The 11,477-nt window shown below is 34.4% G+C and overlaps 1 protein-coding gene across 5 annotated transcripts; it reads right to left on the reverse strand.

Annotated features, from left to right (window-relative positions):
• Positions 1-468: 468 nt before the first annotated feature.
• On the reverse strand, positions 469-9,597 carry zgc:174863 (uncharacterized protein LOC100136852 homolog). Of its 5 annotated transcripts, none has more exons than XM_067374177.1 (9): positions 9,495-9,593; positions 5,813-5,859; positions 4,451-4,527; positions 3,838-4,149; positions 3,387-3,707; positions 2,663-2,788; positions 2,220-2,252; positions 1,734-1,785; positions 469-1,579 (listed from the first exon to the last, which is right to left on the reverse strand). In XM_067374177.1, the coding sequence occupies exons 3-9, from the start codon at positions 4,518-4,520 to the stop codon at positions 1,567-1,569; spliced, it is 927 nt and encodes a 308-aa protein (XP_067230278.1). In that variant the 5' UTR covers positions 4,521-4,527; positions 5,813-5,859; positions 9,495-9,593; the 3' UTR covers positions 469-1,566. The 5 variants fall into 5 exon arrangements, with proteins under 5 accessions (XP_067230278.1, XP_067230276.1, XP_067230277.1 ...); XM_067374175.1 differs by having other exon boundaries at positions 3,838-4,152; XM_067374176.1 differs by lacking the exon at positions 5,813-5,859 and having other exon boundaries at positions 9,495-9,597.
• Positions 9,598-11,477: the final 1,880 nt, after the last annotated feature.

Below are 11,477 nucleotides of genomic sequence, written 5' to 3' on the forward strand. Positions count from 1 at the left end.
CTGCGATGGGCAAGGTGGCACAGGAAGTGTCCTCATAAACCACGTTGTAATACCCATGTCATTCTACACATTTGAGTCCTCGTAAACCACATACAGTTATACATATCCAGTTATCCATGGGCTGTAATGTGATGACTAAAAGATTGTGAGAAGGCAAATTTTTTTTTATTTCTGTACAGTAAGAAAAAAATAAAAATACATCCCAAAACAATCTTACAGTTACAGAATGATCGCCCAGTCTTAGAAGCATCTCTACATGCTGCATTTTACAAAGAGGCATATTTCATCATTTTCTTCAAAATCAAGAAAGAAAACACACTTTCTTTATTCTGAGCATTCCCACTTCAAAACCACAACACTCCTTGTTTTAACAGGAACTACTCTTCTTTTTGGCACTATAGAAAGTCTCAGATATAGAAAATCACCACAACCCAAATCATGCAATAATTCACTTTTGAATTATTGTGGTTTTTTTTTTTGTTTTTTTACAGTAATTATTTATTGAGGTAAATCTTAAGTGACCAGTGATACAATGGCAGAAATACACACATAATTACAAAATGACACCCTTTCCTAAAAGGCAAAAAGGTGTTTTCAGACTGTCAGCATTAATGATATTAATGCTTGATGTATAATGATTAGAAGAAACATTTTCAATTTATTTCTAAATGTCACTTACTAAATAAGCATAAATGTTGTTAATAAACAGCTTTACAGAAAATTTTAACATAAAACACTCAGTAATGTGACAGCAGTGAGGAGAAACTTTCTTTAAAAAAAAACAAAACAACAACTATATGTAGATTTTGGATTATTATTATTTCCTAAATTTGCTGAAAATGTATTTAAAATTATCATAAAGAGTGATTTATGATTTCTGACAAGATGACATGTTATTTTTTCTATGGCGGTCAAAGTTAATGTGAAATTTATTAAATATGATATGTCAATATTTTGTAAAATCTTTCCTTACATTTTCAGAGAACCTATAGACCTCAGTTTGAAAAGTGATTGTTTACATAGATAAATAGTGATGTATAGGTAGTGATGAATTTTGCCTGTAAAGTATACATGCTCCCTAAACCCACATTTGTTTGTAAATATAAAGAGAAGCTATAACCCTTTATAATAAGGTCTCACTAGTTAATTAGTTAATTAGTTAATAAATGAGAGGTAATGTATTAACTAACCTGAACTAATAGTGAGAAATGTATTTCTTCCATTCATTAATCTTTGTTATTTTCACTTAATTAAAATACAGTTGTTGATTGTTGAATGAGATTAATTAATGCTGTAGAATTGTTTATTGTTAGTTCATGTTAACTAATGTAATAACTAATGTTAACAAACAAAACCTTATTGTAAAGTGTTACCAGAGATGTTAAGCTGATTTTTAAGCCTTTGAAATCTTACATTCCATCGTATTGGCCCACACTTTACAAAAAAACTGAAGCAGCTGCCATTTTCTTTATGCCTTCACTTTTGTTTTTGTGAAATGGTGGCTGTGCTGACCTCAGTATGAAAATCAGTCCTTAGTTTCAATTTCATCAGCTGATAGTGGAACCTTCACTCTTTAGGACTAAAAAAAAAAAAAAAAAAGACAAACAGAGAAGTGAAAATTTCAGTAATACAACTTATGGGCTAAAACAAAGTGTTTAAAAGTAATATTAAATTGTGTAATACTGATCTGTGATAGATCTGTGCCTATAATCAAAAATTAACTGTGGGCCTACCTGTAGTTGCCTGTTTCCAGATTATCTTCAGAACTGTTTCCTGATTCATAACCTATTAAAAAACAAACAAACAAACAAACAAAAATGTTGTATATTGTTAATTGATAAGAACTTTAGTGCAGTCTCTGCAAATGCAACTGGGGTTGCACAAGCTAGAGCTCTTCAAGTGTCAGTCCCAAATAAACTATTTCGTGACCCCTCACAAGAGCAGCCTGCAGCTTTTCCACACACACACACACAGATTTTTATTTTTATTAGAATGAGCCAGAGCTGCTGTAATTTTCCCACCAGATATGTCTACAAAGATTGTAACTCAGATTAAACATGGAAAAGTGGAAAAGTGAAACTGAAATGATCCACAGAGAAAATCTATTTCAAGCTAATATTATGTTGAAATGGAAACTGAAAACAGAAAATGCCTTACGGAGAGAATGTTTAACCCAACACCATTGTTCATATAAAATCACATGCATTTGAGTAACATACTTAGAATAGGATGGGCAGAAGGTCGTCTACCATCTGTGAATAAATTCAGTCCAAAATTATATATCACTACTGACTACTCAAACCGATATTGTTGAATAACCTTTAATTAGAGGACTATAGAAAAGTTAAAACAAAACTTATAGTTGACTGCAGTTTAACCTAACAAAAGTGATAACTATCAAATCATGATAAGGAAGTACTGTACTGCTTTCTGAGGTCTTTCAGTAACACAAGACATTCCCTTTTGCACAAGAACTGCTGAGGTCTCTTTTATTTCTAAACCTAAATATAGCCACATTTCCCCTTTTGGATGCAAAAAAGGTAAAAAGGTTTCACAGGGATCCTTCCTCAGACATAACAGTCACTGAAATTAGTATATAAAAGAAAATAAGAGTAAACAAAAGTTCAGTATTCTTTAGAACAAATGTTAAAGGTATACTCACGTTGACCATTTCTTTTTCGGAAAATCAACAGAGCAAACAGAAGACCAACAATAAGTGATCCAATGACCATCACACCAGCGACAATTTGTGTTGTATTAGACGGTAAATTTTCCTTGTTAGAATCACCTGAAGAAACAATACACATACATTTGACACCAGCACATATTCTCCATGACAATGTTCTAATATAATATTATATATATATATATATATATATATATATATATATATATATATATATATATATATATATATATATATATATAGAGAGAGAGAGAGAGAGAGAGAGAGAGAAATTTGCTGTCTCACAGTAACCAAAGATATCTACAATATGCAGATTATATGGCAATATCAATGTGGCAATATGCTTTACTGTACTACTGTAAATTACATAAGAAAAAATTATACCAAAAAGTATTGCCAGCTCCCTACAATTTGCTTTGTCTAAAAACATGCTCACTGTCTTCACTTTGAGAAAGTAGATCTTCAGAATCCATGATACAGATCTCACCCCACATTGACTACCACAGTATTTTTTTCCCCCCTACTATGGTAGTCAATACATTCTTCCAAATATTTTCTTTTGTGTCAGAACAAAGAAATTTATACATGTTTGGAACAACTTGAGGGGAAGTAAATGATAACAGAATTTTCATTTTTGGGTGAACTATCCCTTTAAAAAAGCACTCAAGTAAGAGATTGTAAGAAAACTAGGCTTAATTACCATATGATTGTGATGTGATCGATATTGTGCTTTCTCCATCTTGAGCATATCTGCTGTTCAAAACGATGCATCTAAATGGCGCCAGGCCCGCATCAATAGTCTTGAAAGTCAGTCTGCTAGACAAGGCCACAGATTTTAAACCGTTGGAATCCTTGGTGGCTTTTGTTGTGTTTGAATTAATGGTCCAATTAGTTCCAGAACGGTCAAACCAATGGATGAAGCCTGCTGGGTAGCCATCAGTAGCATTGCAGTAAAGGGTGGCGTGCCCTCCATCTTTGACAGCTTCAGGCCATGTGCTTGTGAATGGATTTTTGTACTTGGCTTTATTGAGAGAAAAGACATTGATACATTTCAAGAAAGCAGAAAGTATTGTAATAACCAGTTTTAAAACAAAATGGCTTAGAATTTGAGTTTTATTATATTTGATATGACTGGAGGAATTAAATCTCACCTGTGACACTGATGCTAAGTTGTGCCATTTTTGCACCTCTGTCTGTTATAACATTGTACAGATATTCACCCTCATCAGAAAACATGGTGTCAGAGATTTCCAATGATGGACCCAATTCTGGGTTTTCAAGACTAATGCGTTGATCTCCTGATATAGAATCTGGATCCATTGTAAAAACTGGCTTTTCCTCTGTGGTTTTTGTTAAAGAAACTGCAACTATTTCCATCTTTTTAAAGTTTTTGAAAGAGCATCTGATAACTGTGGTCTGAGAAACAATTCCAACTGTAGGCAGGCATTCCAACTTCCACAAATCTGCTGAATATATAAGATAAAAAAATGCTTTATTGTATTTTAGTGAAAGCATAACTATTTATATTTTAAGGAATGTTCAGAGTTTGATACAAGTGTCAGTTGACAGAATCTGTGGGATGCTGTTAATAACCAAAGAAAAAAACTTGATGTAAAAAATAATTAACTTGTATTGAGCCCAGAACCTTCTTGGAAACTGCTCTAAGCACAACAAACAATCTTAATCTCTACTTGATACAAACATTATTGTGAAATTATGCTACATTGCAAATCCAATAAATCTCTGCAGATTAAAGCACTGTACCTTGACTAGGCCTCACAGCAAGGGTGAAGAGAGAAACTATTACAAATGCCATAACCATCAATGAAGCCATGTTTACTCTGAAAGGAAGAGCAATAGAGAGGGAGAGAGTTAACAAAATATTGAAAAGATTGTACATTGTGTTGCAGTGTAATTGTTTGTAACCTTATCTATAATCTACTATTGTGAAAGTTTAGGCTGGGTTTCAGGAAGCAATACTAAGTACAATGTTAGTTCATTCAGATAAATAGAGCTTAAACAGAATACGGTCCTTAATCAGAAAGTGTGCATGTAAACATGATACATACATTGTACATGGTGGATAAACATTGATAAAAATAGTAATTGCAAAAAAGAGATGATTCTTAATGCTGATAGTGAGTTAGGAAGAAAATTGCAATATTGCAATATCATTCATAATTTAATAGTAAATAAATCAATAGTGCTAAATCAATCATAAGTATGTAGGCTATAATTGTTTATTAATAATTAACATCCATATCCACATTCAAATTAAGACAAAACAGCTTTAACAGAATTTTTCCATTTCCATAAACTAAGTCTCCTCTTTTGCAGCTTCTTTCTATAAAGTCTTAGCAGTACTGCAAGTTCCCACACATAGACTTTAGACGTTTGAGTGCGCTTGTCTTGCATAAACATTTAAAATAACGAACTTGAGCGTGCAAAAACGCCACGTGATGGCCCCTAACTAGTGGAAAATCTCCCCTTGCTCTACGTGTTTCCTACATGCTTGTTCTGTGACCTCAAGAACTGTTTACTCCCGCTGACAACCCCACATGTGCTGCAGAGAGCCAAAGTGACACAGTGGATATTTCACTGACATGTGTGCACACATGTTTGTGTGATCATGTTCGTTCCACATTACATTTGTAAGAGCAGTTAGCCACATCCAGAAAAATGAATGGATCTATATGGGGCTCTGCCTGATGTAAATGGTAATTACTACAGTGTACATCACGCGTACGTGCTGTAATAAGATTAGCTAACTCCTCATTTTTAAAAAACAACTTGTAACACCCACTCTCCTCATTTTTTTCAATACGTATGGATCACAAGACAAATATTAAGAAATAAATTAAGGTTAAATAGTGTTATCAGAACATGTTGAAGTAGAGCTCTCTTCGCTTTTGTTTTTACTTTCACTTTCTGCAGTGAATAATTGACTGGGATTTGAGACATAAATTCAAGTAAATTATTTAAAAATATTTTAAAAATATTATTTCTTATTAATAATTTATTAATAATATTTTTTTAAAGCAAAATAATATCCCCCAAATCGTTTGTAGTGGCACCGGGACTGGCACAGACTACAATGAAAATGTTATAGGGAACAAATTGACATACCTGTCTGGGACAGCTGGGATTGTTCAATGTTTACTCGTGGTGTGCACCTGAAAGGCGAGTTATTTTGTTTATACTTTTGTTTGTTGACATTCTGATCATATGTGCATTATGAGCAGGCCTATTTGCAGCGCGTTTGTCTATTTGTAAGTGTTGTGGACTTTTGCAGCGCGTTTGTCTATTTGTAAGTGTGTGGACTTTTTTGCAGCACGTTTGTCTATTTGTAAGTGTGTGGACTTTTTTGCAGCGCGTTTGTCTATTTGTAAGTGTTGTGGACTTTTGCAGCGCGTTTGTCTATTTGTAAGTGTTGTGGACTTTTGCAGCGCGTTTGTCTATTTGTAAGTGTTGTGGACTTTTGCAGCGCGTTTGTCTATTTGTAAGTGTGTGGACTTTTGCAGCGCGTTTGTCTATTTGTAAGTGTTGTGGACTTTTGCAGCGCGTTTGTCTATTTGTAAGTGTTGTGGACTTTTGCAGCACGTTTGTCTATTTGTAAGTGTTGTGGACTTTTGCAGCGCGTTTGTCTATTTGTAAGTGTGTGGACTTTTGCAGCGCGTTTGTCTATTTGTAAGTGTTGTGGACTTTTGCAGCGCGTTTGTCTATTTGTAAGTGTTGTGGACTTTTGCAGTGCGTTTGTCTATTTGTAAGAGTGTGGACTTTTGCAGCACGTTTGTCTATTTGTAAGTGTGTGGACTTTTTTGCAGCGCGTTTGTCTATTTGTAAGTGTTGTGGACTTTTGCAGCGCGTTTGTCTATTTGTAAGTGTTGTGGACTTTTGCAGCGCGTTTGTCTATTTGTAAGTGTGTGGACTTTTGCAGCGCGTTTGTCTATTTGTAAGTGTTGTGGACTTTTGCAGCGCGTTTGTCTATTTGTAAGTGTTGTGGACTTTTGCAGCACGTTTGTCTATTTGTAAGTGTTGTGGACTTTTGCAGCGCGTTTGTCTATTTGTAAGTGTGTGGACTTTTGCAGCGCGTTTGTCTATTTGTAAGTGTTGTGGACTTTTGCAGCGCGTTTGTCTATTTGTAAGTGTTGTGGACTTTTGCAGTGCGTTTGTCTATTTGTAAGAGTGTGGACTTTTGCAGCACGTTTGTCTATTTGTAAGTGTGTGGACTTTTTTGCAGCGCGTTTGTCTATTTGTAAGTGTTGTGGACTTTTGCAGCGCGTTTGTCTATTTGTAAGTGTGTGGACTTTTTTGCAGCGCGTTTGTCTATTTGTAAGTGTGTGGACTTTTGCAGCGCGTTTGTCTATTTGTAAGTGTGTGGACTTTTGCAGCGCGTTTGTCTATTTATAAGTGTTGTGGACTTTTGCAGCGCGTTTGTCTATTTGTAAGTGTTGTGGACTTTTGCAGCGCAGTTTTGAGCAATCTCTCGCCACAAGTTACAACTCATGTAAACTCTTTTTTGTAAATCTTTTTTGTGCAAGAGTTGTATAATTGAGGGTACTTTCTAACCTCTTTGCACAATCTCTCATCTTTGTAGGCCTCCATTGTCCCTGTAGATTGTATGGGTTACAGTCTGGTGTTTTTTTGTTTGTTTGTTTGTTTTTTTTGTTTTTGTTTTTTTTGCAGTAAACAAAATTACTGCAAAAAAAATTACATGCACCAAAAAAAAACCAACAACAACAACAACAACAACAACAAATTAATTTGTTTAGGCCTATCTAAGGATTATATATAATTTCAAAATAAATCCTTTCATCTTACTACTGGAACTGTTAGTTTGCTAAGTTTCAAATGATTAACAGCAAGCAAAACTATGCAAAAGCGGACATTCCTGTGCATTCAGTGTCCGAATTCACTCACTCGTTTTCAGTCACTCTTTTAAGTAAACTTTATTAGTGAACTAATTGTAGGGAATAGTTTATGAGAGTATAGGGGGTGATTTTTGGATTCAGCCCTAGATCAATATCCAGAAACAACTGATATTTAGTTTTGATCATCATTCAAGTTTTCTTTTAATATAAAAAATAATATTTAAATAATAATAATAATATTTCATATGCATGGTGTTGAGGAATTTTGTGGTAAATAGGTAAAATATCCCCCAAAACAGCATATTCTTTATCAAAATTAATTTCAATAAATATATTTTTAAAAGTCACACATTATTTGTTGTTTGTCACGTGTAGTAGTAGTAGTAGTAGACCATTTTTGTGCCGTGGGTAATAGAATTTTCCACCTATACAGTCCCTCCAGAAAAACGCGGATTTTTTTTGTGATTGTTGCGGGCTAAAATGCTTGATTTTGCGACACGTTTTCTGAAAAAATTCGATGGAATATGCGGGATATTTTTGCAATTTTATGCGATTAAATTGCGGGACTTGCAAAAACTGCTGTTTGATGAAAAACAGAAAAAAATAAAAGATGATTCCTCCAACACCCTGTTCTAACAAGGCTACTACTTTAATGTAAAGAGTAATTTCCTATTACTTCCTATGATAAGCAAGCATACTAAATCATAGAATATTTAAGTTCTCATTCTGTTTTATTTCAGACCTTAATTAACACATGCTCAAACTTACAAAACATTGAGTCTTAGCTTTACAAAAGGAATATGAGTTTGTAGAAAGGCGCTATATAAAATAAACGTATTATTATTAATATCCAACAACTTCTATAAAAATGAATAGCCTAGATAAAATATTTTTTAAAAATGTGTGCTTCTTCCTGCCTGCTTCCGCTGCTGCTTTAACCATCCTTGGCGGTGGCAAAGTGAAAGTGGTTTTCCAGCGTCAACACGCAAAATAATTTGCTCCCACTGTCATGTAACACACCGAGAAACTGCTTCGCGCGGTCTTTTGCGCTTATTTTTATTGGCAAATGATAATGATTTGTGTGCTTCATCATGGCTTCATGGTTTGCAGATGATGTTCACGTCGCGTAATTACGTCACTTCACAAGGTTCCCATGGCAATAGGGGGAAAATAATGGCGCTTTACTAGTGTGAAGTAAACGCAACATTTTTCAACTTTATGCTAAGATATATGTGACTTTTTTTGCAACGAAAATGCAGGGATTATGAAATAATGCTAGCCCCGCATATATTTTGCTTGCTGAAATCGGCAATTTATGCGGCGAAAGTGCGGCGTATTTGAAAAAATGCGACTTTGGCTGATTATGCATGAAATCAGGCGATCGCATAATCGCGTTTTTCTGGAGGGACTGCCTATAGCTACCACCGCAGTATAGTTGTAACCTATTTCAAACCTGTGGGAGCACTGCTTGCCATGAACTTTGCATATTGTAAATAATTAAACCAAAAGTTGTATTATAACCTGGCTTCACTTCATCGTTTGTCATTTGTGCTCTTGGATCCATGACTTTATACCACTAAATGAAAACGGATTGGTATGCAGTCCATTTTTAGAGCCCGAGTTATTTCAGTTATGTTGACGCATGCGCAGTGTTTTATATAGCACAATTATTTCCGTGTATGAAACGCAATGATAAAAACCAAATAGATTTTAAGAGCCATCAGGCTACTCATTCATAAACATAAGAGTCCGACCCACTTCTCTTAATGTGCCCGATTCTGACGCTGCTGTCTTTTTAGATTGTTTTTTTAGTATTTGACCGCACTGCTATGTAAGTTTTAGCTACGTTAGAAGGCTAAACCATATGGTTGTTCAACCCTACAGATATTTAAAAAGTAACACCATCGAAAATAGGCGGAATATTAAAAAAGACTTACGGTGTAAATGCTCTTCAAGTGGACAAGGAGAGTAGATGTGACCGAACGGGTCATGAACAGCTTTTATCTGCTTTCACTTTCAGTCTGACTATGTCTTTTCGACACACCCTACGTAACAGCCTATCAAACGAATAGTTTTATAAACCCTTTACTCGTTTTGCAAGCATATTTTTTTTCAATATTGGAGCCATTTGTTTGTCTTAAATTAATTATATATTGTGAATATTTCCCAGGGACAGTTTCTTTTTTCTTTGTAAAACTATACAGAAACTCAACAACATCACCGTTTTCTGTTCTTTTTACAGTCAGTTTGAGGTCTAAAATAGTATTCAATGAAACAATTTGTTTTATTTTATTTGTTTAGTTTTCTGATGAAATGTGAAATGTCTTAAGTGCATATTTTAAATCAGCTGTTTGTTACATTTTGTAATGTCTTATCATCCCATGTTAGTTGAAGATTCAGGGCTAAGGACTAAAAATGTAAAGACATGCAAATAAATAAAACAAAGAGAACTAACTGAGCATATGGACTGTAATGAATAAAAATTACTATTAACTGTCAACAATTGTATGGAAGTCATTCATTTGTCACTCTGGTTTATCATTTGGCCTAGAAATTGTACCTGATTCCAAACTGTGTCTAATTCTCCATCGATTTCAGCAGCATTCCCTGAGCAGTAATCTGCTTGCGCATATAGAACTTACTTATGTGAAGTTTACTTTCATTATCCTTAAAAAAAAAAAAAAAAAAAAAAACAGTACTGTACCCTATGCATCTCTTTATAACATGTGGTGACCCAGAGCTATACTTTTCCACTTATGTTTGAGTTACAATCAGAAAGATCTGGCAGAGAAGAGAAAACATCTGGCTGGAAGAGATCTCCAAAAATACCCACAACTGTTCCCAAAAGCATCTATCCCAAGTCCTTCAGAATTGACTGTTATGTGTATAAAAAGTTGTTTTTCACTCCTCCATACAAGTAACTGAATTTTAATGGCATTGTTATGTCTTTTGACATAATTTGCCAATCCTTTCTTTGTTTGTGCACTGCTGCTGTTTTTGCTCTCCCTCTCTCTCTCTCTCTCTCTCTCTCTCTTTCTCTCTATCTTTCTCTCATGTTTTTCCACCTTTACCTCCTGTGATGTGGCCCAGGAGCAAGGGCATAAAAGAAACTGCTGTAGTTTTAGAGGGAGCTCTGCTGAAATTTTGAGTGTTTGTTTGTTGATTTACCTTTTTGTTTTGCCTGCCTGCTTCTCATTTTGTTGCAAAGTTGTAAAAAGTTGTTACAATTTTTCCAGTTTTTACCAGTTTTTTTTTTTTTTTTTTTTTTTTTACAATTGTAAAGAGTATATCCACTTGGAAAGAAGTAGGGGTGAGTGCCATTTTCTTTTGTAAATATTCCTGCTGTTTCTCCTTTTTTTTCACTGCAGATTCTCCAAAAAAAAATTCTCAAACTTAGTAGATATATTTTGGCTGATTTCTCCATTGTTTACTAAAAGAACATTGTGCTCAAAAGACAAATATATCAGCAAACAAAGCAAGATGTTTCAGTTGTAAAAAAATGACTCATTGTGACCTAAGACACCAAGTTGCACCTGATTTCATAACCTCATTGCAACTTTTGACATCCTTCACTTTTATTAGTGTTTGTAGTGCACGTACCACAGCATAAATCACTTTCTTATGTTGTTCCTTTGAAAATCAAAACCAGCATACTGACAGCCTGACAAAGAGCTTGAGTTTAATGATACATCCGTAGAGGTTAAAAAAATCTTGCTAGACGGATACCTGATTATTTTTAAATAATCCCTCAGCTAATTGAAAGACATTGGACAGAATAAGCTTAGTTATTTGATAGTGATCTATCTATAACACCTTTTCTCATTCCTGGACATATTAAGACGATGCATATAAATTCTGATATGCACCAAAACAGCCCAAATAGTTGTCAAATCTATGGATGTTACAGTAGCACTGTAGTA

The sequence above is a fragment of the Chanodichthys erythropterus genome, chromosome 21, assembly GCF_024489055.1.
Source record: "Chanodichthys erythropterus isolate Z2021 chromosome 21, ASM2448905v1, whole genome shotgun sequence".
Lineage (NCBI taxonomy): Eukaryota > Metazoa > Chordata > Actinopteri > Cypriniformes > Xenocyprididae > Chanodichthys > Chanodichthys erythropterus.

What these genes read in the sequence shown, in the direction of transcription:
- zgc:174863 (XM_067374174.1), bottom strand. Translation starts at nt 4,520, where the DNA reads ATGGCTTCATTGATGGTTATGGCATTTGTAATAGTTTCTCTCTTCACC. An exon ending in TGCTGTGAGGCCTAGTCAAG is followed by an intron (nt 4,153 to 4,450) that starts GTACAGTGCTTT and finishes TTATATATTCAG; the next exon opens with CAGATTTGTGGAAGTTGGAA. An exon ending in ACTTAGCATCAGTGTCACAG is followed by an intron (nt 3,708 to 3,837) that starts GTGAGATTTAAT and finishes CTCTCAATAAAG; the next exon opens with CCAAGTACAAAAATCCATTC.